General features: G+C 41.1%; 1 protein-coding gene across 1 annotated transcript; it reads left to right on the forward strand.

Moving 5' to 3' along the window:
• The first annotated feature begins 16,495 nt into the window (after window positions 1-16,495).
• On the forward strand, window positions 16,496-17,481 carry LOC129324844 (uncharacterized protein F13E9.13, mitochondrial-like). Its single transcript, XM_054972260.1, has one exon. The coding sequence runs from the start codon at window positions 16,620-16,622 to the stop codon at window positions 17,454-17,456; it is 837 nt and encodes a 278-aa protein (XP_054828235.1). The 5' UTR covers window positions 16,496-16,619; the 3' UTR covers window positions 17,457-17,481.
• The last annotated feature ends 9,118 nt before the right edge of the window (window positions 17,482-26,599 follow it).

Consider the following 26,599-nt stretch of genomic DNA (forward strand, 5'->3'; position numbering starts at 1 on the left):
TGATTGATTAGATTAGATTAGATTAGATTAGATTAGATTAGATTAGATTAGATTAGATTAGATTAGATTAGATTAGATTAGATTAGATTAGATTAGATTAGATTTTTAGTCCGCCCTTTCCGCCAGGCAGGCTCAGGGTGGAGTACAACATTTCAAATTACATAAATACAGTTAAAAACAGATAAAACAGTATACAAATAATATTAAAATAACTTTATACAATACAGTTTCTCTTCAGATGACGATGATAAAATACTGCTTTTCAAGTCCTGGCTCATATGTGGGGTGGTGGAGAGATCTTTAGTGTGGCCAGTGGGGGCCCAACCTAGCCTCCACCATATGCCTGGTGGAACATCTCTGTCTTACAGGCCCAGCAGAAAGATAATAAATCCCACCGGGCCCTGGTTTCCTCAGACAGAGAGTTCCACCAGGTCGGTGCCAAGACCAAAAAGGACCTGGCTCTGGTCGAGGCCAGGCAGGCCTCCCTTGGGCCAGGGACCACCAATGGTTGTTTATTTGTTGAACAAAGCATCCTCTGGGGTACATATGGGGAGAGGTGGTCCTGCAGACATGCTGGGCCCAGTCCGCATAGGGCTTTATAGGTCAACACCAAAACCTTGAACCGGACCCAGTACTCAACTGGTAACCAGTGCAGATGGCGTAGTATATGTTATATACTACTGGCGTAGTGTTATATGTTCCCTAATTGGGACCCTTGCAATTACTCATGCAGCTGCATTTCATTGGGGAAATGGCCATTTAAACTGCCCCTCTCCGAAACCAATACGACCCAAATGAACCAGTAACCAATTCATGGAAGTTCATGGATAGGAATTTCCACGAACCACTGGTTTGGGGGGGGGGGTTGGGTCGTATTCAGATTCATGCCCATCTCTTGGCCTGAGTCAGACATGCAGGAGAAGGAGGTGGTAGAGTGTTGAGGTGGATGAATGGAGTGTATCACTTCAGGTGGGCTGCATGCTATGCTAGTTTCCTATTTGTATGGCATTTTTATGCAAGCGAATATTCAAAACTGGTATCTAGTACCTGCATCCATTCTACCACCTCAGCATTTTAACTGCTTCATACCACAGCATTGTCCTATATGTGTGACCTAGGCCTAAGTCATAAGACAGAGATCTAAAAATTAGGCTTAGGCTTGATTTCGGATATATCGTTGGATTTGGACAGATGGGTAACTCTAAATTTGTCATTATGGGATAAAGTAAATACAATCAAAATGAACATTGTACCTCAAATTATATATTTTCTGTGTGCAATCCCTTTTGATATACCTTGTAGATATATTCATAAAATTAATACTTTGTTTTGGAAATTTATGTGGGGTTCATTATCACCTAAGATTTCTTTAAAGAAGATGCAACTTTCAATTAATGAAGGAAGATTTGTTTTTCCAGATCTTACTGCCCATCATCAGGCATATTTGTTAATGTGTACAAATTATTGTGTTCCCTCCCGTCACTTGGAGAATACATCTTGGGCTCTCTTACAGACTTCTTTTTCAAGCCACTTTTTACGTGGAATACATTAGGGTCTACTTATGTTAAAATGGATTTTGTTCCTGCAGCTATAGAAGTATAGTGCATAATATCACAACAAGATCAATTTGACCTCTTCTTACATTGTGGTCCAATCCAAATTTAAAAACTGGGAGGAAATTCTTTTTATGGAAGGCTTAAACAGACAAGGGAATTTTTACCTTAGATCAATTGACTGGCTATGAGGATGAGTTTTTGTCATTTTATCAGCTGAGGCCTAGATATGATTTGCCAACTTCTGCTGAATGGCAATATTTAAAATTGAAATATTTGTTAGTGTTCAAATATGGCCCAACAGCTTTGAGTGCTTCAGAATCTTCCCCACTTTTGGAACCTCTTATTGAAACATCACAGGAAAAAAACCCTACAATATTTGTCTACAAACATTTGATGTTGGTCAATAAATGCAATACATAGAGATGAACAGAATAGTGAGCTAGAGTGTCCAATTCTGCCAAAGCAATGGGACAAGGTTTTAAGCCTTATACCTGCTGCTGTGCTGCATCTAAAGTTGTGACTTATTCAGCAAAAAAATACGTTTAGGGTATATTGGACATTACAGCACCTTTTTACTAAAGGATTTAGTATCTAATTGTTGGCGGTGTAATTTACAAGATGTGTCTCTTAAGCATATGCATTGGACATGTACGGTCATTCATGCCTTTTGGGATGAAGTCATTACTCATATTAATTTTGTATTAGAATACTCATTTATTTTTGAGGATATTAATGTATTTTTAAACTATTTCCTTGTCTCTTGGAACCTAAATGATGGTCAACAGAAATGGACCCTACCCTTTGTGCCCTTACAGTTGCTAAACTGGAAAGACAAAAGCCTACCTCCTGTAATTCATTGAATTGCGAACCTTATACATTTATCAACATTTGAATGTTTGAAGTGGAAACCTTTTATAGAAGCATATATATAGATTTGTCAACGATATGGTTTTTTGTTTCTTTTTTGTTGTTTTGCTCTAATAAATAAAAATTTAAAAAACAATTAGTGGATGGCTGTATGTACCCAGCTCTGCATGGGCAGGGAACAGGTTTCAGCCATCAGGCCTCAATAACTATGTGATTTGACTCTCTGTAGAATTCTGGATGGACTGGGAAGTAATTATAGTCTACAACATGTCAAATTCCTCAAATCTATTCAACCCATATTTGCAATTTGGTTGTGAATGCTGACCATTCACATTGCAGCTTTAGAGTTATTAATTTAATTTTGACCCTACTCAAATGCATATTAATCACAATGTATTTATTTAGCTTATAAACAGCCTCTCCATCATATATGGTGCTTGAGGCAGTTTACAGCATACATATAAACATTATTAAAAAAATGTAACTACAAACATTAAAATCAGTACTACAATATCAAAAGAGGGATACAAACATTAAAACACAATAATAGCTGAAGATCTCTGTTTAGGTTCATTCAATCCATTATGAAGGTACACATGTAGATTTGTTCACATGATCAAGACCCTTGTTTCTGCAGCGTTCTCAATTATATACACTGAGTCTGTGTCTGTATTGTTTGTACATGTGTATGGTGGCTTCAGCCAGTAGAATGAATGCTTCTGAAAATTCACAAGGCAGTATAGGCTTGATTCATTGATTTAAAGTTAAATTGCCACTGATTTACTTACAATACAATTCTGTTGTCTCCATCCAGAATCTGATTATAGTTCCAGTAAAGTTGGTAATCCCAGTACTTATGCAGTGTTACGTAGCAATACTTCTCAACCAATGTAAGTAAAGAGATTTGATTATTATATAGAGGAGTTATAATAAGAAATATGACTGCAAAAGTAAAGTAGTCAGTTGAAATTGGTCTATAATTAAATGCTTAGAAAATTTTGTGCTTAGCTCATTTTAAAATCAAGAGCTTCTTTGTAGCAATTTCCTTTCTTTAATTACAATTTCCTGTCTACTTTGACATTTACAATGCAATCTTGGGGGACATGTTTGTGATTTATTATTCTTGCTCCTATCAGGATATCACTCTGCAGAAATGAGTTTATAAAATAAGAGCTCAAATTATTATGGCCTTTGACCAATAAAGCTGGCTCATAATTTCAGGCCTGAGAAAAGATTAACATTTTTGACAATCAAATGTGTGAAAATCAGTGAGGGACAATTCTGGGATAATATTTCAATTTTCTGAAACACTGTACATTTTAAATAAGGAATATAGAAACAATAGGAATTACATCACAATTCAAAAAGCTATGAATAATTACAAAGCAAACCAGAAAGGAACTTCAAGCATTGTTTAGCTACCTTTGAAATGAAATGTGAATCACTAAATCAAAATTACTCGGAAATTATCTAAACGAAGAGCTTCAGACCTTTGCTCTTTACATTAGTATGGCTGGCCCTATCAATTCATAAACCAGCCAAAATTGATTCTGTCGAGTAATAGCTTTTGAATCTATGTCGTTAACGTTGCTTACCAGACTCACTGGAATTAGATCCCAAGGCAGCAATGGGTCACATACCATAACATAAGCTGCAATCCGAAGAATGTTTTCCTGGGAGTAAGCCACATTGGATAAAGTTGGCCTTACTGCTGATCAACCCTGCTAATCATGTTAAATAGAAGAAATAAAGAGAGGATAGAGCTATGTTGCCAATTAGATATGTTGATATCCCCACAATAATAGCTACTTACCACTCAGAGTTTTCTTTCTGTGCACAAAAATATATCAGAGGTACCAAACAATTCTGGAAATATGCTGATCCTGATTATTACTTTAGGGATGCGTTTTTACAACAGCCCATAAATTTTGCCCCAAGGAAGTATTCTCAAGTGTTCTGGAGAGATGCTCCTTCTTATAACCACTCCTGTTAATATGGAGAACATCTCCGTCATCACAGAAAGGTATGTTCTTGAGGTAGAAAAATACCCTAGACCAACTACAAAATTTACAGTTTTTAATGTTATTATTAATGTAGTCATTTACTGCCTTGTGAGAAAATGTGTAAAATATAATGTCTTCTGCTACCACAAGAACATTTGGCTTTGGGAAAGGAAGGCTGGAAAGAATCTTCACCTCTCTATCTCGCTCTCTCATAGTCACCCTCTGAAACCAAGATGAGGGATAGTATAAAGTCCTTCACTTCTTACAGCATTAGGGCTGGATCTACATGTTGCTGTCCAGTGTGCAATAGTAATAATTCAGTTGGATTTTCCTGCCTGGAGAGGAAAATCCAAGAGATTACAGTAGCAAAATTTCCAACAGCAAATGGATCTTACCTTAGATTTCTATGGACAACACATTTGAGGCTTCAATGGGAAATAACATGGAAGATCAGAATGTCAACCATCTGTGTATACAATTCTAATATTGAAATAAAACCCATTAGGTCCAAAAGCAACATTGTATAAGGAAAAAACAAGTGGGAACTGCTTCTCAGACCTCACATGAAGTAAATGACTCTGCCCACAATGAAATTGGTGGGAGGATTGTGTTAGACATGAGCAGTAAGCTACTGCAGGATTCATTATCATTTATTATTTTATATTTAATTTATTAAACACACTGTGTGTGGCATTTCAAAGACAAGGGGAAGCCTGATTCTAAATGGCTTCAAATAATATATGTCAAATCCTAAAACTTCTGTTTTAAACCTAAGCCTAATAATTCAGAGAGGGAAATTATGGGATCTATCATGGTGTGATTACAAAAGTTTAGCATATTTTCCTGTACCTAAAAAGAGTGTTTGACTTTCATATAATATATTGCCAAATTAATTGTGTGTGTATGTGTGTTTCTGCCAAAATAATCCTGAGAGAAACACAGCACAGATTTCAGAATTCCCTGTGTAAAGTAGCACTGATATTCTCTAGCACAATGAAAAAACAAACTGCCAATTGTAATATATTTAAAGGGCCAAGAGAAATCTATATGTGGTCAAGAAATAAGACAAATATTGGTCACTTATCTGATGGGAACAGCAACATCCATTAAGTCCATTAAATTAACACTGAAATCAATTTTTAAACCACAAGAAGTAATTAGTGTAATTCATATTAGAGACCTCTTTGGGGGTGAAACTTGGAACCAAGTTTAGTTATATTGAAAAATGACAGTTTCATTTTCCACTTCTGGATAGGGTTTACATTATGGGCTTCCTGAGAATTTCATTAAAGCTGGGTGCTGAATTCAGATTTTTAATGACATATAGTCAAAGAGCATTTCCAAATCAATAAATCAGTTCTGTTCCTCTTTGAATGGAGACCACATAGATCAAGTCAACTTTTAAATCATTTTATTTTACTGTTTCATATGGTAAAGTAGAGCTGTTCACTTGAAACAAAAGTTTGTACAGTGGTATTTGGAGACTTTGGTTCACTTTCCCTGCATCAGTGGACAATTCATGAGATCCTGCTGCTAAGCTTTGGAAAGGTATCTCTATAATCCTTTGTCAATACAAACTCCACACAACTTTTACAAGGCCTTTCATTATCAGGCTCAAGTCTGAAATAAGATCAAGTGATACTGTCTGTAGCCCATGGACGCAAAATCCTTTGTATTAGTGAAACTGTTGACAAGGACAGTGAATGTGACCATGAAGGCACAATCTGGACATGCTAATTTTTTTAACAGTATTTTCACAGCTAGAACTGAAGATAAGTAGGATACTACTCATAAATCCACCTTTCTTGTACATTCTCATGTTTTGAAAAATAGTTTGGGGGAGATACAAAGAGCAAGCTGATATGTAGTGATGGTATTAGGAAAGACGAGTGTAAAGGAAAAGTCAGAAGCAGCCTAGGAGAGCCAGGGTCTTGAGTAGTATGTGGAGAACATATATGGGTAGAATAGCAGGGTGGGGGGGTCACTCTTTTCATAAGTAGATCAAAGAAATAATATATAATAATAATATGCTCAAGCAAACTATATGCATGGAAGCATTACAAAAGTCAGTGTATATAACCTCATTTTATATTGAGTCTATGGGGATAAATTAGCAACAAAACTTACAAGATAAATGTAAGTGAAGAAAATTTCTGTATGTCAGAACAATACAGCTAGATTTTTAAAACTAAATGCATAGGAGTAACAGAGAACAGAAATTTGCAGCAAATAATATCTTTGAATTCAATTAAGTATCTGATTGTTTCTTAATGCTGCTTTGGGGTGAGTAAAGTCCAACTTTTTGAGTCTAACAATTGCCATTGTCTTTTGATACAGAGCTCTTGATTATAGGAACAAACTGAAACCTAGACTTCGGTTTTCAACATAGAAATTAAAGCCCCTTTTCAAGGGCGCAGAACATTTCTATCAAGCTCCCCAGCAACCAGTCTCTTCTTTGGCTGCTCAGCTTCAGACACTGACTTTGCCCTACTAGGCTAAACCAACTAGATCACGAATTATCATTTGTCTTAAGGATAGAGCAGAGAAAATATAATAGCTGGGATGAATCAGAAGAATTGCTGGAACTGAGGACAAACAATGGAAGCCAAGAGTGAGGGACAGGCTGAATGTGAGGAATGGGCAAATATTAATTTAATTTTATTTATTTTACTTGATTTACATCCTGGCTTTCTCTCTAATGGGAATTTAAAACACCTTACATCATTCTCCTCTCCTCCATTTTATCCTCACAACAACCCTGTGAGGTAAGTTAGCTAGCCCAAAGTCACCTGACAAGCTTTCATGGCAGAGTGGGGATTTGAGCCTGGATCTGTCACTTCCTACTACACCACACTGGCTCTGACTCTAACTACTGCATCGCACTGGCTGTCATTGCCATGCAGAATCAGCCATATTCTGTCAATAATGGGGGTACACATCAATCAGTACCACAAGCTGACATCAATGGACTTGAGGCCAAACCATATAGTCAGGAGAAATCAATGATGAGGTAGAATCTGAGATCCTGATGTCTTTAATATTATCTATAAACAGTTGTGGGAAGACCTAGTTGCTTTTCCCCCAGGCTGTTTTCCCAGTAGCCCCTCTAGAGCTGCTATTAACTAGAGATGGGCATGAACCAGAAAAGAAAAAAAAGAACCATGAGGTTTGTGGTTCATCATGTTTCACGAACCACGAACTTTCACAAACCTGCCCCAGTTCACAAATTGGTTCATTTTGGTTTGTGAAAATGTCACTTTCGGGACAGCAAATCACCACTTCCGGGACAGCAGATCACTTCCAGGTCAGCAGATGGTCACTTCTGGGTCAGCAGAAGGTCTTCCGGAAGTCCATCTCCTGTTGCCTAGGAAACTGATTGATCGGTGCCAGGCTGTCTGCAGTGATGAACTGAAAAATGAACCAAACAAACAAGCCTAAAGTTTGTGGCAGTTCGTCAGAAATGGGATCTGACGAACTGCTGGTCAACGCACCATGAACTGGCCTGGTTCGTCATGAATTTTGGTTCGTATTTTGGTTCGTGCCCATCTCCACTATCAACCCCAGCAAGGGAAAACAGACAAGCTTTATTATTTAAACAAATGCATGGCCAGACTAGATATGCATTTGTATAAGTACACACATTGACACATAAAGAAAGTAGGGGACGTAGCATATTTTTAACAAAAACAAAGCACAGGGATTCTTTCTCTTCCTATGTCTTACCTTGTATGATGTTCCATTTTTTCACAGTATTTTTGCCCTAACCAGGATCACTTTCTGCATCAGTGTTAACTTGGGGGAAATATACAAGCACCAGAGGACAACAAAGTAGGGCATAGGATCAACAACGCCATAAAATAAACCGATCCTGCACATGATGATCTCACTGAGGATAGGCTCACATATTAAAATTACAGAGGAGGCATAGCAGTTAGATCGTAACTCCAAGATGTACTTTGCCTGCATGCCCAGTACAGATGGTCAGACCCAAAACTTAAGAGAGCCAGTGTGATGTACTAGTTAAAGTGTTGAACTGGAACCAGAAAGATCCAGATACAAATCTCTAGTTAGCCATGAAACTTACTGGGTGACCTTGGATCAGTCACTCTTTCTCAGAATAACCTACCTCTGAGGGTCACTGTTAAGATAAAATGGAGGAGGGAAGAACTATGTACATCACCCTGTATTCTTTGGAGGAAGAGTGAGATAAAAATGCACTAAACAAATAAACAAAAAAGGTATGCAATGATTAGTCAATTCCCAAAGCCTGGAGCAGAATGGGATCATCAAAACAGTGTTAGTTTGGACTTGATTATGACTAGGTCTGAAATAGTTCATTAAGATTGGTCTCATTCTGAGCTTCTGATCTCATAATAGTTCAGATATTCTAATTTGGAAGCCTAACAAGGCTCGCAGGTTTGTACCCTGTATTTCCCAGTTCCAAATAATTGGTTGAATAATTATTGGTTAGTGGTAATTTGCTTTAACCCCTTGTAAACATATGGCAGGTCAATTCATTTAGTCCAACTGAGAGGAAAAACAGACATGACAGAGGTCTCACTCACAACTCTGTAAGTGGATCAAATGCAAATTGCAATTTCATGCAGCCTCAGTTTGCCTGAAGGGAATGCAGGGAAGGAGGGAGGGGGTTAATTTTTCAACTTCCACTCAGCTTTGATAAATATTAACTAGAGTTCACACTTAATTGGCATTTTAAATGACAAAATATGTGATTTTAAAGAACGTGGCTATTTTCCTTTAAAATACTAATAACAGAACAGGGAGTCAGTTTCAGTTCCTGAAAACAAGTGGAAGTTGAAAGGTTAAACCCTTTCTTTCTTCCCACAACTGTTGGGAGGCAAATTAAGACTGCATGATTTTTCAGTTTTTATAGATGGACAGAGATGCATGATCTTTGTCATTGTCTGAGCCCTGTGAGTAGAGTTGGTGATGTGTTCTAACAAAATGGCAGCATATTCATAAACAGAATCCTGATGCAGCAATTTGCTGGTATTCACATTAAGATTCAGACTTTTTACACACAGGGTATTTGCTCTCTGTCTGGCTCAGTAGTGTTTCTGATTTTTTTCCTGACATATGCATAGCAGTCAATACCTTCAGAGGTCATCCCAACACTAATGTGGGTTTTGCCTGAGTTAAATAGATGCAGGTTTCTCACAACTAGCCTGCTAGGCAACCTCTCTGGGTTCTCCAGCCTGCCATGGCTTCTTCTACTCTGGGAATGGAGATGTGCCTCATGGCAGCCTTCCCCCATGCCCTTAGCTGCTTCACTTTCCTGGTGGCAGCTGCATGTGGGGAGGAGGGTGCTCTGGCCTTGCAGCATATGGGCCAAGGACTGTTTTTCTAGGGTGAGTGCCCTGCCTCTGGGAGGGCATTGGGACCGTGTGTGTATGTATGGCTCTCCAGCAAGGTAGCTTCCCTGGGTTCCCCACCCTGCTGCAGCTTCTTCCACTTCAGCGATGCAGGAGCACGCTGTGGTGACCTTCCCCCATGATTGTCACAGCTTCTTTTCCCCAGAGACAGCTGCTAGTGATTGGCTGCTTTGGCAGTTTGTGTATCATGAGGCCAGCATTTTCACAGGCTCTTTCTTCCAATCAGAACTCCTTTTCCGATGAGGGAGGGCCTGTGCAAACAATTTACGTTGGAGAGCAATCCAAGCTCAATGCAGAGATTCATAATGAGACAGGCAGCAATGGGCCAAATAGATGAGCTTTCAGTTCTGAAAAGATCAGGAGGAGTAAGGTGAGAGTGTGAAAGGGGGTTCCACTATAGGGATACAGCAGAATCAGACTGGTGAAGAGGTTTCTTATTATCAGTGCATTGATGATGGGATGGGCAAGTGGAGTAACATCCCAGCCTGTCCTGTCCATCTCTAATTGCTGCTTTCCTGTCTCATCAGACTGTATATTCCATGTACACCCCATCATGAACAGCATGGTCGTCCTTCCACGCAAATTCATCAGTAACTGCTCTCATACCACACCCATCCATACAGCATAGTCATATCAGCTTTGTAAACCATAGCAGGTGGGTTTATTTTGCTTCAGCAGTTTTGATGTTTGACATGCAGAAGATTTTGAAATAACTTGAATATTTCATTGTGTTTTGCCACACTATTGGAGAATTTACCATTCCAATTTGCCATCAGAGGGAAAAAGGGAAAGTGTTTCATTTGGCTAACTCCATTTCTTTTTTCCATTTTTAATGTGATATTTTTCATTACATCCTATTATTTTATATTCTATCCTCTGCCCTGCAAATCCTGGGTGAGTAAGCCAAAAAACCCCCAGAAATAAAATCCAATTTTGCTGGCAGTGGAGTACATTATTCTCTGTTTTCCTCTTCCATTATTTACCACATGCACTTTAAGATTATTCTGTCTGGACCAGATACTACAGTGGTGTAAATCACAATAGCACCATTAAAGCCAATAAATATGTGCTGAAGGTCTTCTTCTTCTTTTTCTTCTTCTTCTGCTGCTGCCCATCAGTATAAACACTTAAATAATGTAAGACTAGCCTGTCTTGAGGACTTTGCTCCTCAATGTTTCATCCCAGCAACTGTGATTAGTGAGGCTAGAGCTGCTGGCCATGACAAGGGGGAAAGCTTGCAAGGAACCAGTGTCAAGCACTTCTCTGTTTGTGAGGCTGAAGTGCTAGAGTACCTTTCTCTTAAAGTGGTTTCTAAACCCATCTTTGGCATTCTTCAGGCTAAAGGTCTGGCTATCATTATTTTTCATTTGTTTTATTTAGTGCTTGCTGGTTTATTTGCTCCCCAATGGAGGACTGATGCTGCTAGATGTTTGGAGTTCAACTTTCTTGCTTGAGTATAACTTATTTGGCAATAATAATCCTTTTGCTATAGACCACCTCTTATTTTTTAATCCTTTGTGAAGAGATGAATATAGTCCTGGGCAGAACTCTATTTTTTAAAAAGCCAGGTGACAGCACTAGTCATGAAGTGTTAATGAATATTTTTCAGAATAGCATTGCCCTATGCTTTTGTTATAGCCAAGGTTTCTTATAGCTTTGCTTATACACACCCAAATGGCTGGTAGCGCAGATGCCCATCAGTCAAGTAGCCTGTTATGGTTGGCATAACTGATAGAAAAGAAACCTTGAATCTTATAGGTCTCATCCAAAAAAGCAAATTCCTGCATCCCAGGTGTGACATATGGAGTAGGCAAAGCAGATACCTTCAACATATAGGCTCCTGTTTGTTCTAATTTCATTACAGCAGTCTGGACCACGTCAAAATCCTAGTGTGGGATATATGCTGAACAGAATTCTCAATGTTTCGAAACTGCCTTTTCGTTCTTTGTCCTTAAATGATGCAGAGAACAGGCCTGAAATGTTGCACAAATTTTAAAAATGTTTGGAAGACCCACCTCTTTAATACTCTGCTAGGATTTAGTATAATTGCTGCACTGTGCTTTGCAAGCTACATGGGGTTAATTCCTTGAACCTGTCCTATCACAAGAACTCATTAAGTGCTTTAGTATTCCAATGCCACTCACTTTGGTATGACTATGAGCAGAAAGTCTTCAAATGGAATTTGAGTTAGTCATTTCCCATACTGTCCCCTTTTCTGAGATCTGTCTAAATATTACTATGTTGAGTGCCATATCCACCAACTGCAGCTGCTGCTAGTGTGGCATCATCAGTGTTCTTCAGAATAATCTTTCATCACTGATACAAAATTGCTCAGTGCAAAACTGAGATGTTATCATAGTTGTCAACCTCAGGGCAGTGGCATGCTCAAGCCTCGAGGGATTTCTGAGTACAATGCCCCCACAGGGCTACTAATCAGTGCCTCTGCTGTGAAATAACTGTTTCTTTTATAGCACCACAAACTTCACTAAGAATCAACATCTACAGTAAAGGGGAGAATGTAAATTGCTGCTTTAGTGTAATGGACATTTGAGAAAAGCCCATCACAGCTAAGCTCTCACCTTTCCCTGTTGGGGTTCACCTCTAAGGCACCAACACCAAATTGGAGAGTATGACCAATCTGATCAGATGCATATTTTCCCAGAAGGAAGTCCTACTGGTTTTAATTTGGCTTGTTCCTATATAACTGTGCATAGGAACATAGCCTTAAACATATGAAACTGCTGGTCAAGGAAAACAAAGTTGCACTTACCTGTAACTGTTGTTCATTGACATCTTCTGTGCAGGGGAATAGTCTCAGTAGCTCTGTTCTCTAAAAGATAATTGAGAACCACTTGAAGTTTAGAAGGGCAGGTGATGGTTGTTGATGGTGGATAGGTCAGCAGTTGAAATTTCAAAAAGCAAAGGCAATAGCCACGCTGAACTATGGACAGGACCCAGGAGTCATTAGCAATGGCTCTCCAACTGGAGATGAAGGAAACTAATCTGTCCACGAAATGCAAATGGGGGAGTAGAACAGCTGCAGATAGTCAAAACAGAGACTTCAAAGTGGAGCATGAGGTACAAGGGGAGTAACCCTGAGATAGCTTAGATTTCTGCTTGTAGAAGCCCTTCCTGGAAGGTGACTGAGAAGCAGGAAAATGCCTTTGTTGCTGGAAAAGGTGCTGAAAATACCTGGAGGAATGATATTGTGCGTACTGTTCTGAGGAAGGTGCAGAAGGATGCTGTCTATATTGCGGTAGTTGTTGCTAGTGAGAAGGGTCTACAACCCCCACATATTTGGCAGTTTGATGATTTTTCTTAATTTGTGTCAGAGTCTCATCAGTCTTTGTAGCTAATAACTGAGAATCCTCAAAGGGAAAATCCTCGATCTTTCCCCTCATATCATGTGGCATGGACATTGACTTGAGCCAGGAATGTCTGTATAATGAGATGCTGGAAGCCATAGCTTGAGCAGAAGTGTTTGTAGTATTCTTTGTCACTGTCATCATCTCTTTGGATAACTTTAAGGCTTCCATTTGGTGAACCCTGGCCAAGAAACTGTGATCTTCAGGTAAAGATTCCATGTAAGGAGCTATCTTCTCCGCAAAGAAGAAATTCTAGGAACCCATAATCACATGATAGTTGAAGATCCAAAAAATTAGAGTGGCAGAAGAATAGAATTTGTGACCCATCATGTCTAATTTTCTTAAACAAAGTCCTTTGAACCATGCAGAATTCTATCATAGCTATGGAGAAAACAGATCAGAATGGAAGACAGTTGAAAACTAGGAGCCAAAATGCTAGACTTGCTCTCCTGATGGTAGCAAAAGGAGAACTGAGGGAAGCAGCTGCCTCTCTCTCACGGCATGTGACCATTTCGGCAGGAAACCATGCTAGGGGAGGAGCATCCTAGGAGCTTTCTAGAAGCTAGAAAAATCTCACCATGGCTGGCCTGAGCAGTCCCCAATGTGGGACTGCACAGAAGATGGATGATAAACTATGCTCACCACTGAGTATTCTCGAAGATGACTTGAAACTATCATCCCTGCAACAGATTAACATGTGGCATCAACAATATATTGTGTGGAAAATGCCCTTTAGTAGTATATCTTTCAAAGCCTAATGCACACAAAGGGGGTATCAGGGATGGCTCTGAGGCAGAATTTTTGAAGCCTTTACAATTTATTTAGGGATCAGAGTCCAGATACAATGGGTTCTTCTTTACATGCTGCCTATTCTAGAAACTTTAAAAACTGGAAGCAATGAGGATTTATGTGAGGAGCTCAGGAGGTATACTACTCTCCCCTCCTCCATTGTATTCTATACCCTGTGACGTAGGTTAGTCTAAAAGGGAGCAACTGATCCAAGGTCACCCAACAAGCTCCATTGCAGGCTGAAGATTTGAACTAGGGTCTCTCAAATCATACTCCAGCACCCTAACCACTATACCATACTTAAGCCTTTCGTATTAGCTGTATGCCCCTCTCTCCCATAATTAGTTTGACTCTTCTAGATAAATAAAACGTTTCTTTTCTTCCTGCAGAGTCCAAGTCTCTCTATGGGGATGGATCTTTGAATAATAGCTAATGAAGTCATCATGAGAAGAAAAATGAGAAGAAATAAATTCAGTGTTAAATAATCCTAACTATGTAAGTCTTTATTCTGCATTTACTCTAATTAATATTTTGGTTAGCCTGTGATACATTTATTGCTAATTTATGTAATAAAGATCTGTTTTGCATAATTTATTTTTGAACTGCTTTCTGGATCTTGGCCTTTGGCACCACCGTCTTTCCAGGTTTGGCCCCATCCCTCCACAAACTTGAGAAGTCTATGTACTGGGGTGTCTCAGCATGACATGATCTCTCCACACACTTCTACTTTTCAGAGTCAGGTATTAGCATGAAATGAGCCTATGGCATTCCCATGTCATTAAACTGCAGAAATGGCACTAGAGGCATTTTTAAAATTTCAAAAATAACTACTTTATTTACATTAGAGGGGATAGGTTAGGTGAAGTCAGAGGTTGAAACTTCTTGAGGTAAAATTCAACAAATATATATATATATATCTTGTTCACTGAAGTAAAGTTCAGAACTTGCAGACTTCAGTTTTTATACTCTTCTCTGTTACTTAAGACAAGTGTTTTTAGGCTTTGTTCCTTTGTTTTTTCCCCAAGCACTTGAATATAATTTCTTTTTAGTATTCTCTTTCTCTTCTGGGGTTAGGAAGGCTGGTAACCACTTTCTAGTACCCTAAGCCCCCTCTCTTCACACACCAGTGCTTTCCTTCAATCCTTAACTGTAATCTGAAGGTCTCCACAGGCAGTTTCCAACCAGGGATCTCTCCACTCTCAGAGCTATCTCTCTGTTTAACAGGGAAGGGAAAATCTCCTCTGCTTAGAAGATCTACCCCTCTCTTTTGTCCAGTTTAGGAGTCAGCACCTACTACCCAAACCTCCTGACAATTTTCTCAGTTCTCCTGCTGGTGTTGAAACAGCTTTCCCTGAGGACTCCTTTTCTCAACTCTCACACAGAATCTCTCTCTGTGTCATGAATAGACATGGGCACAAACCACATTACGAACTTCAAAAACCAACAAAATTGGCGATCATGCGATCGCGATCCGGCAGTTTGTGACTGTCCATGGCAAATGAACCAGCATTCGGAAGAAGCCTGGTTCAGTGCGTTTGGCCGCGGTTCGGGAAGCCAGACAGTCAGGCACCATCAATCAATTCCCCTGGAAACGGATCCGGGGGAATGCCTGAACTCTGTCTGCGCTCCTTCTGTCGCCCTGGAAACCCAAATGGAAGCCCAGCTTACCTTGATCGGCAGGTCTTCCTTCCAACCATGGAGCTGCAAAGTGGTTACAAGTTGGGAGAAGACACCCGGGGGAGGGAGGGGGGAGGGGTGTTATGTAGTCATGGACACTCCAATCTCATCCCTGCAAACCCTGATAGGCAGCTCTGACGGCCAAACACAGACCTCCTGCATTGCTCTATGGGACCTCAGCTTATAAAAAGCACTGCGCTCCTAGGCTGGCTTTCACTTTCAGCAAGCAGTGGAGTGTGAGAGCTGTTGCTTGCTACTTGCTAGCCTTTGGGGAGAGACAGAGAGAGTATAATTGAGCTTGGATTTTTGTGGGAGTTTCCTGGGGGCCTCGGATTGGAGAGGGTATAACTCCAAGATCACGATTGAAATCTTGACCAAACTTGGGTGCTGGCTGGCTTGGGTGCTCACTCCCTGTGAATATGGGCTCTCTAAGTGCAACGGGGGCCATTCTGAGCACCATGAACCGCGAACCAGTTCGGCAACGGGAAATGTCCGTTGCGGTTCGCGACTTCAGGATCGTCATCGGCACCGAACCACAAACCACGGATTTGTTAATTTTTTTGGTTTGTGCCCATGTCTAGTCATGAATCAAAAACCTGGGGAGAGCACTTTGAAAATTAGTGTAGGTTAGTTGAATCAAAGTTTTGTGGTTTTCATAGTGTAATCTCACCCACAGAATAATACTATGCATCTGGGTTGACTATAGAAGTCCAGACGGCGCGACGGCGCTGCGCGGGAAGGAGCCGCCCCTCCCCCATCTAGGCCTGGGGGGGTCTCCCCTGAGGAGGGGGGGTTGGGAGTCTGGGGGTCAGTCTGGGGGCTGACTCAGGGGAAACACACGAGCATGCAGAGCCACCTTTGGAGGGAGTTTTGCCCTCAACACGTGGGGTGTTCCCTACCCCAGAGGGAAGAGAAGGGAGAGTTGGGGGGTCTATCCCTAAGGGAAAGGAGTGTGGGGATGTATCTCTCATGGAAGACAATGTGAGGGTCATGAAGTTTTTGCAACTTTTTGGGCGATTGCAGTCTGTTGTCATTGGAATGGTCCATGTGAAAGCACTGCCAGGAACACCCAGGAATACATTGCCGGTGGCTCAGATCACCGAAGAGGCCTGTCGGGAAGCTGAAATTTACAAGGCTGCAGGAGTTGATGGCTTGACGGTTGAAAATATGCATGACCGTCCATACACTGTCTGCATTGGTGCAGAAATTACCGCAGCCATGGCAGTAGTTTGTGCCACCGTGAAACAGACACATCCTTCTCTCCCGCTGGGCATTCAGATTCTGTGCGCTGCAAATCGGCACGCTGTAGCCATTGCTCTTGCTGCAGGTCTTGACTTTATCCGAGCTGAAGGCTTTGTTTTTTCTCACGTGGCGGATGAAGGGATTCTAAATGCGTGTGCCGGAGATTTATTAAGATACCGGAAGCAAATAGGAGCAGAACACATTCAAATTTTTGCTGATATTAAGAAGAAACACAGTGCGCATGCTCTGACAGCTGATGTCAGCGTAGCAGAGACTGCGAAGGCTGCTGAATTCTTTCTGGCTGATGGAGTTGTATTGACAGGAACCGCAACAGGATTGGAGGCAGATCCCAAAGAACTGGAAGAAGTCCGACATGCTGTGAAGATTCCAGTATTGATTGGATCTGGAGTGACTCTGGAGAACGTGAAAGACTACTTGGATGCTAATGCCTTGATCATTGGTTCACATTTTAAGAAAGAAGGCTACTGGGCAAATGATGTTGACTCAGATCGCGTGAAGAGGTTTATGGATCATATCGGTAAACTCAGAGAGAGAAATTGTTAGTCTCTTCTGCCATTAATATTCTAATTGGGTTGTACTGCACAGTACCATTGAAGTTTTTCAAGTTGATGTGATCCACTCTGAGCCTGCTTGCGGGGAGAGTGGACTACAAATCGAATGAATGAATGAATGAGATTTGGCCTAGTTGCTGACTCCTTCACTGCTCTTGTACACTTGTGGGACTACAAATGTGACATTTAGATAAGGCATTTGTCTATGCACACTATTGGCTAGGCCCCCAAAACATCAAGAATCTTCTACATTTAGTTCTCATCCACATCAACAATTTAAATATTTCTCAGTCCCCCTTCTGTTTTCCCTTTGGAGTCTACCAGTCTATATCACTTTCAAAATAGTTTTCCTTGACTTTATTCAGCAATAAAAGTTTCCATTAGAAAAAACAATACTCATAAATCCAACACTTGTGTGAGTTTCCTCCTTACATATCTATGAAAATACCCTCTATGACCTTTTCCACAGGGCTGCTCAGGTCCGTTATATACAGTTGCAGTTACTTCCCCTAACCCCTGGAATAGGAGGGGCTATAAAATTAATCAATGAATTAAGTAATCCCATCTCTGGAACAAATTTTAATGCCAGAGCATTAGCTGTCAGAGATGTCTTTTACACTGTTAATTTTTATTCACACAACATTTTTAAAGCTGTTCACTAGATCTTTAGAAATTCATAGCTCTTTGCCAAACAAGGAGTAGGAGCTGTGACTTTCCAGCTGTTTTATATTCAATGAGAGTTGTCACTGGAACTTGGAAATTCATGAAGAGAAGCAAATTTGCAAAGATCATCACCGTGAGGATGATCACTCTTGCCAGATTTACATCAATCCTATAGTTTTTTTTTCTTCCTTCTTGAAAATTGAGATGCCACTTAGGTGATTCATGTAGAAAATAAAATATACAAGCATTTCTCCATTCGCTTGTTTTGGTAGCTGGCCTAGCAAATGTTACCCATTACCCTGCAGAATGTAGCAGGCCACTTCCAAAGGTGTAGCTTAAAAGGGGGATGGGCATCAATGCTGCTTGAAATTTGGGAGCCTTTGTTCAAACAATAATCCTGACAGCCCTGTAGAGATGATATATGAGGTAGCATGCAGATATTATTCAAACAAAGCAGAGTTCTTTGATCAGGTTACAATATATTTTCTATAGGTGAAGGAGGGTCCTACTAGACCCTGCAGCCACACATTTAAACACACAGCATAAAAACATGCAGGTGGTTCCGTTCCAAGTATGACAGTATTAGCAAAGGTAAGGGCACAGCACTGAAAAAAGAGGAGCAACAACTTATTATCTCACTTTACAGCTCCTCTGTTGTTCTCAGCACTTTCAACCAGATTCAGCTGGTGTAATGATCTGCATGCAATGTATTTAATTTGGATTTTATTTCTGCTTGCTAACATGGGTTTTTAAAAATGATTACTGTGAGTATAAATGCAAGTCTCTGTGGAAAGAAAGAAGGGGGGATGGGTGAGTGAAGAATGATATGATTGGCCAATAGCTGTACCCTAAGGGACAGAGTGAACTGCAGTTTTTAATTAGTATGCTGAAAGAAAGTCTTCATTCTGACTAAAGCAGGCAAACTGTGTAGAGCGTGAGAGTCTGTGTGTTTCTGAAAGAAAGTTAACCAGTAGGGTTGCCAGGTCCCTATACCCTCCCAGATGGAGGGGGGACATGGTACTTACTAGAAGGACTCTCCTTGTGCACACGCTGATGTGCTGATATCACTTCCGGAAGTGACATCATTGCAACAGCAATGGGCAGGTTCCCACTCTTCATGTGCTGCCAATTCAGCCTGTTGGGGGCCAAAATTGGCCCTTGTGAAGTGTGGGCGCATGCATGCCACCAGCAAGATGATGTCACTTGAGAATGTTGTCACGCCCCACTGGGATCTTCCCTGCTGTATGGTTGCCCAGGTTGCCTTCCAGTGGTGGGGGATCACGAGGTGGTTTGTCCCAAATCAGGCTGTTGCAGAGCATGGGAGTGCTCCCACACTTCGCAGTAGCCCGATTTGGGCCTGATCTGGGCTGCTGCAGTACCCAGGAGTGCACTGCGTAGCCTGGGAGCACATCTCAGGAGGCATGTTCCCCCCTGCCGGCCAGGTAAGTGGGGGCAGGGGGTGGAGGGTGGGAGTGGGAGTGGGAGATCCCCCACCCCCAGTGGAGGACTGGCAACCCTAGTTGATAATATGTTCCATCAAATGTTTCAACACTATTATAACTGATCCTATCCCACAAACAAAGTTTTGAGGGGATGTTCCTTAACTGGACGGTTTGCTAAGAGAAGGATTGAATAGAAGGTGAAAGAAGAAAATACTGGTGAATAGCACAAATGTCTTGAGGTCTGTTGTGTGGAGTAGGCCAGATCTGTACATAAGTGAACACCTTAAGGATGAGCAACTGGCACCATAGATGTAAATAGAACAAATGTCAGAGGCATTAAGCTTACAAATCTATTACCATTTTGGAGCTATGAAAAGCTTCCATTCTTATGGTGGCGATAACTCTCAGATTCAACCCTGAGTACAAGATGGTTAGCAAATTGGTAGAGAATCATTTTCTCAGGGCAATCAGGTTAATTTGGATCACTTGAATGCTCTTGCTTTTATGACCTCCAAGGTGTATCTCACAGCTTGTATAGCACATGAGAGTACTTATGTCAATAACAATCAGAACAACACATCATTTCAGTGCAGCCACTTCTTATGATTATACAGCTCTTTTCCGTGTTTTTTTTTCTTCTGTCTCCTTGTGAATTGTAGCCTCCTTTATCAAAATGGCATGCAGTAGCTCCTGACTGCATTTTTCTAATAATACCTGTCTGGAAAAGATCAAAATGAAGTTTGTAAGCTACATTCTTTTTAATCCAAAGGATAAAGCTCCACAGATTTTGATCACATGAAATACAGGATCAGTGAAGTCTGTGACTGAATTATATAGAAAGCAATTTAAAAACATTCAAAATCAGAGATTGGACAGGGTTTTTTTCAAATCATGTAGCAATTTTCCTTTGCATTGTTTTGGTTTCATTTAGATAAGAAACTATTCTTAATACTACCATCCACCTTGAACCACTGAGAGACAATTATGTATTAAACATCATAAATTTTAAGTGATAACTTATATCTCCCATCAATGCTCATGTACAATACTGTCTAATCTATAACTTTTGCTGTTTCTGCACCTGATCATGTAAAGTACTGAAATTTGGTTCTATGGTTGCAATCTAAAGAACCACCATATCAGTTAAGTGATCCCAACAATGGTGCTCTGGTTACCCTAGTACTATAAGATCTGCACTGGCTGCCCATCTACTTCCAGGCACAGTTCAAAGTGCTGCTTCTTACTGTTAAAGTCCAAAATAGATTAGGTCCAGGGCACTTGAAGGACTACCTCCTCCCATACAGTCCAGCCCACCAGCTAAAGTCTTTCTCACAAACCCTGCTCTCTGTGCCCCTGCCTTCAGAGGTGAGATAGGTGACTACCAGGCAGTGAGACAAGACATTTTCAGTAGTGGTGGTAACTCATCTGTAATGCAGTGCCCTTCCTCTTGAGGTTTGCCTGACACTGCTATTTTCTTTTAGATGCCATCTAGCTAAAATGCTTATCTTATTCCAGCTTTTAATGAAAGAGGTTGATATGTTTTAGCCTGAGAGTTGCTCAGTGTTTTATGTTGGTTTAATGCTAGAATTAAGAGAAATTCTCTTAATTTCTGATTACCCAATTTCCCCCTCAAATTCAACAATCCTTTGCTCTTTTTTGATCAAAGATTTGAAGAAAGGAGGGGCAGGAAGGGTCTCCAAGAGAGAAATGAAAGAGAAATCCCTCTCTCAAAACAGAATAAAGAGAATAAGAGAAACCAAAGGCTATAGTTTAAAAAGTGAATTTTAGAAAAAGAAATTCCCATTCCCATAACAATCCTATTATATGCTATGGCTGGGTATTTAATTGTTAATGTTTATGGTGTTTGATTATTTGTTTCTGTAATGTTCACTGGAGAGGCAGCACAGAAATTTTCTAAATGAACAAGTAACAAATAGCACAAGTATATCATCTGAGAGGCACCCATGGAAACATGTTTCCGTGTGCAGATCTCTGTCACTCAATCAAGCCACTTTGTTACAATTCAAGGTTCCATTGGACTCTGTGTTCACATCAGAGTCCCAACATGTACCAGAGCTGCTAGGCAGAGGTTAGACAATTATAGATGTGTCTGGATAGCTAAAGTAGTGCCATTGCATTCCATACCTGGTGATGCAAAACTAGATGATGGCTGATTCCGCACACATTGGATAATGCACTTCCAATCCTCTTTAGAGATCATTTGGAACGGATTTTTTCATGTGCGGAACAAAAAACCCACCTCAAAAGACTGATAAAGTGCATTGGAAGTGAATTATCCAACGTGTGCGGAATCAGCCGATGATACAAAGTAGCACATTGTAGAAAGGGGAGTGAAACACTGCAAAATATTATAGTAACTCTATGGATAACATTACTTACATGGAATGTAAAAGAATATGTCAGCCAAATGCATGATGTGAAGGTCTTCTGTTATAGTATCTGCTGTACTTCCTTTTGCCTGCAATTGAATAAAAATAAGAATGGAATATACTTTATAGAGATTATGGCCCAGAAACAGATAAACTCATAAGAATGTTGTAGTGAAAAGGACAGAACACTGAATAATTGTAACATAACTTAGTAGATGCATGTCTCAAAGAGCTAGTATTTGCCAGCAATAGTCATATTTAAATCCATGAAGGAAAATGGACAGGAATAGAGTTTGATGGGCTTCTATGGGATAAAATAACGTGCACGCTCATGAAGCTTACATCATGAACTGGGAGAAAGTTTGGTGGTGGTAGGAAGTGCCATCAAGTCATAGCTTACTTATGGCAACCCCCTGCTGGGGTTTTCAAGGCAAGAGAATGACAGAGGTGGGTTTGCCACTGCCTGTCTTTGCGTAGTGACTAGACATGGGCACGATCTGAATTACGATTTCAAAAAGTCCCCGATTTTGGCATTTGCTCCATCGTGACTCAGCTAATCGGTTCTGTCCACAGCAACCGATCCAGCAGTCGGGAGTTTGCTTGTTCGGGACTTGATCGGATATATCGGTTTCTGTTCAGAATTGCAGACACTCAGGCACCAGTAATTAATTCCCGGGGCAACGGAGTCAGGGGGGGAATGAGCTGTCTTTGGCCTCCTTCTGTCGCCCTCGAAACACGAATGGAAGCCCAGCTTTCCTTGATTAGCAGGCTTCCTTCCAACCACAGAGCAGCAACCCAGGGGAGAGAGGGGGAAGGGGGTGGGCACAAAGGAAAGGCAAAAGGCAGCACGGGAGGCTGGGAGGCCGCCTGCGCCGTTCGCCTTTCCCCAGGACAAGGGGCATGTGGGCAAGCCAGCCGCCCCTTGTCCGGGGGGAAAGGCAAAAGGCAGCGTGGGAGGCCACCCGCGCCGTTTGTCTTTCCCCAGGACAAGGGGGGGATGTACTAAAACGAATGACAGGATTGCCCATTAAAAATAATGGGAGAGGCTTGAATGCCCGATGGAAATAATGGGAACCTGGAATGCCTATTGACTTGCATGGGCTCCATTGAAACACATTAGAGCAAAAAAAAAGGTGCAAAGAAAACGTGGAATGAATTTTGAAGGAAACTCTCTGGGCCCAGATAGGCTGTTCTGGGACTGGATTGACAGGCCCCTGAGTACAATGACGGCCCCTGGGTCTGTCAGAAGGGCTCTGAGACTGGAATGATGGTTCCTGGGTGACACTCAGGGGCCTGTCATTCCAGTCCCAGAGCCCTTCTGGCAGACCCAGGGGCCGTCATTCCAGGTAGGGGCCTGTCATTACAGTCCCAGACCCCTTCTGTCACACTTAGGTGTCGTCATTCCTGTCAGGGGCCTGTCATTCCAGTCCCAGAGCCCTTCTGAGACACCCAGGGGCCATCATTGCACTCAAGGGCCTGTCAATCCAGTCCCAGAACAGTCTATCTGGGCCCAGAGAGTTTCCTTCAAAATTCATTCCACGTTTTCTTTGCACCTTTTTTTTTTTTTGCTGTAATGTGTTTCAATGGAGCCCATGCAAGTCTATGGGCATTCCAGGTTCTCATTATTTCCAATGGGCATTCAAGCCTCTCCCATTATTTTCAATGGGCAATTCTGCCATTCATTTTAGTACATCCCACAAGGGGCGCATGGGCAAGCCAGCCGCCCCTTGTCCTGGAGAAAGGCAAAAGGCAGCGCGGGAGGCTGGGAGGCCGCCTGCGCCGTTTGCCTTTCCCCAGGACAAGGGGCGCGCGGGCAAGCCGGCCGCCCCTTGTCTTGTGGGGCAGGTGAACAGCACGGGCAGCCTCCGAGCCACTCACGCTGCTACTAGCTCCACAGCGCACTGGGACAGCCGGCTTGCTGCGTGGGCGGGAGCGACTCAGGAACGCGCGCGCACGCGCAACAGCCTGATTACGGTTGCTCTGGGCGCTGGCCTCCCCGATTTCCGATTTTGGATCTGATTTTGGACCGGAAACGAGACTTGATCGGTTAGAATCAGGTACCTGCGTTTGGCGGTGGCGCGGAATCACGATCAGCTAAATCGGGATTATTTTTTGGATCTTGCCCATGTCTAATAGTGACCCTAGCCTTCTTTGGAGGTTTCCCATCCAATTACTAATGAAAGCTGGCCTGCTTAGCTTCTGAGATATGACAAGATCATGTCGGCCTGAGCTATTCAGGTCAGTACAAAAAATGTAGGAGCTATGAATTGAAACCTATCAGTTCACTCAGTTAAGCGCGGAGCCTTTCCCCGGAAAAAGCGGTTCTTCTTCCTTATATGGTTCTTTCATTGGAGAAAGGTTTCATTCTTAGATGAGCAGAACGGTAGGATCTAGCCCCATATAAATAAATATAATTTGGTGGGAATGAAAAACAGAAAATGAGGCAGCTGATTTTCATGAAGTAAAGAGAGAAGAAACTTTTGCAATAATGCTATATACCAGATCTGTGAAACTTGTGATTTACCAGACTGGAGGCAAGTAACCTCCAGTCTATATGATGGCCTCCTTTATAGTGGTATGCAAGCTATTTAGCACCAACTTTCTTTATTGCAGCTCAGACAGGCAGCAAAAACAGGAGCCCTGGAAGACAAACATGCATGACTGATTATCTCTTGGCTTGAAGGGTCATATGCTGTATAGTGTTAGTGTAAAGTGATGACAGTGATGAAAAGAGAGTGGCAGAGTGTTCTGTAATGCATTTGTGTTTTAAGCAGACCCCTCCCAACTTTTGTTTCAGAAATGTGTGTGTGAAGTGCCATCAAGTCTCAGCTCACTTATGGTGATCCCATAGGGTTTTCAAGACAAGAGAAATACAGAGATGGTTTGTCATTGCCCACTTCTGTGTAGCAACCCTTGATTTCTTTGGTGGTCTCCCATTGAAGTACTGACCAGGGCAAACCCTGCTTAATTTCTGACAGGTGACAAAATTGGGAGCCTGCCATTGAGGTCAGGGCTGTTTCAGAAATAGAGGATCCATTTTTAGTATACAGCTCATAATATGTACAACAGAGTCCATATAAAAATGGTATCATGTTATGTTTGAGGGAAAGGTTTTTCTTTTCCTTTGTATACATTTTTTGGCCTGATGTAAAATCCTCTTTGCAGGAACCATGTGTTGATAATACCCAAATTGCAGCCCCAAAGACACTTGCAATAAATCTGTATCTATGTATGTCTAATTTATAAATGTAATAGAAGCTGTGATTGATCATTTTTGCTTTTAGTATGGGGTTGAACCCTGCAAGATTTTAGTGTTTTTGTGTATATGTTTATGTATGTGCGTGCATGTATGTATTCATTTACTTCATTTGTGTGTGTGGGCATGTGTTATTTTAATTTGGAGTTTCATTATCAGGCATTGGGCAAAAATGGATAGGAGAGATTCTAGAGATCAACATCCTTTCTAGGCAAAACAATGTTACCTTAGGAGCTTGGTTTTGAATCCAGTGAGAAGGAAATCAGGTGAACATCTATTCATTAAAGCAACTATGCCTGGAATGGCTCCTTTCCTCCATTGCCCAAGCTAGAAAATGACTCATGCACTAACTTTTAAAAAAGTATTAAGAGATTGTCTTCTTTTATCCTTTCTATTTTGATTTGGTGCATTTGAAGAAAAGTCTCCTTAAAAGATGTATTTCTTTTCAGCAGCACTTGACATCCTTTTGTCAAACAAAATACCTTTATTTTTAACAGTTTATTTTTTTGAACACCTATTTATTTAAGAGGCTTCCATTGGATTAATTGGTGTTTTGTGTCGATTTCTTGTAAATGCATTTCCTCTTCCCACCCCCACCCCAGATTCTTTTTTTTTTTAATGTGCATTTGTTTAAGTGGGTTTTGCTTTTCAATGTCGATTTCTGCTTGGGTCTCTTCCCCCCTCCCCCCTTTTGCTCATGAAGGAGATGCTGCTAACATGCTGTTGACATAATGAGTCCCATTAGTGCCCAATTCAGCATGCTTTTTGACCAGCTTTCTTTAATGACTGTATTTTTCTTTACTACAAAGTTTTGGGAATAGGGAAAAAACTGTTCACTCTGCTGGATTTTAATACATGTTTACATCCCACTAACTCATTTTATCCTTTACAAAACTGTACCACCTTACAGTATTTCTATGAAGCTCTAAAGTTGCACTTGGCATGCATAAAAAACAAAATGGATTCTAACACACACACACATTTGATTTGCAGCAACTCAGAGTTTTGTATTCTAATATTTCTGAAGCCTTCCCCCACACCCATTGATCTCCCAGTTAACTGAAAAGCAAGAATTAACCTCAATGACAGAGCAACCAGCTCTGAGTCTATTTTGGCCTGTTCTTTAAGTAAAAAGAGCAACCTAGATGAGAATTTTGTGCTTCAGTGGATATTGAAAGATGAGGCAATAAACTGCTAAACTTGAGTAATCACACGCTCCCAGAGGAATGCCTCAAATGGGGTTGGTCAAAAACCTTGAAATTCTAGCCTTCTGCACATTGCCTGGGCTTTAACATTTGATGAGATTCATTATAGTGGGAGACTGAATACAAGTGTCTTCTGATTACAGACCTTCCATTAAAAGTTCCCACCAGTGTGCCTTTCC

This window comes from Eublepharis macularius, chromosome 2, assembly GCF_028583425.1.
Source record: "Eublepharis macularius isolate TG4126 chromosome 2, MPM_Emac_v1.0, whole genome shotgun sequence".
NCBI classification, from domain to species: Eukaryota; Metazoa; Chordata; class Lepidosauria; order Squamata; family Eublepharidae; genus Eublepharis; species Eublepharis macularius.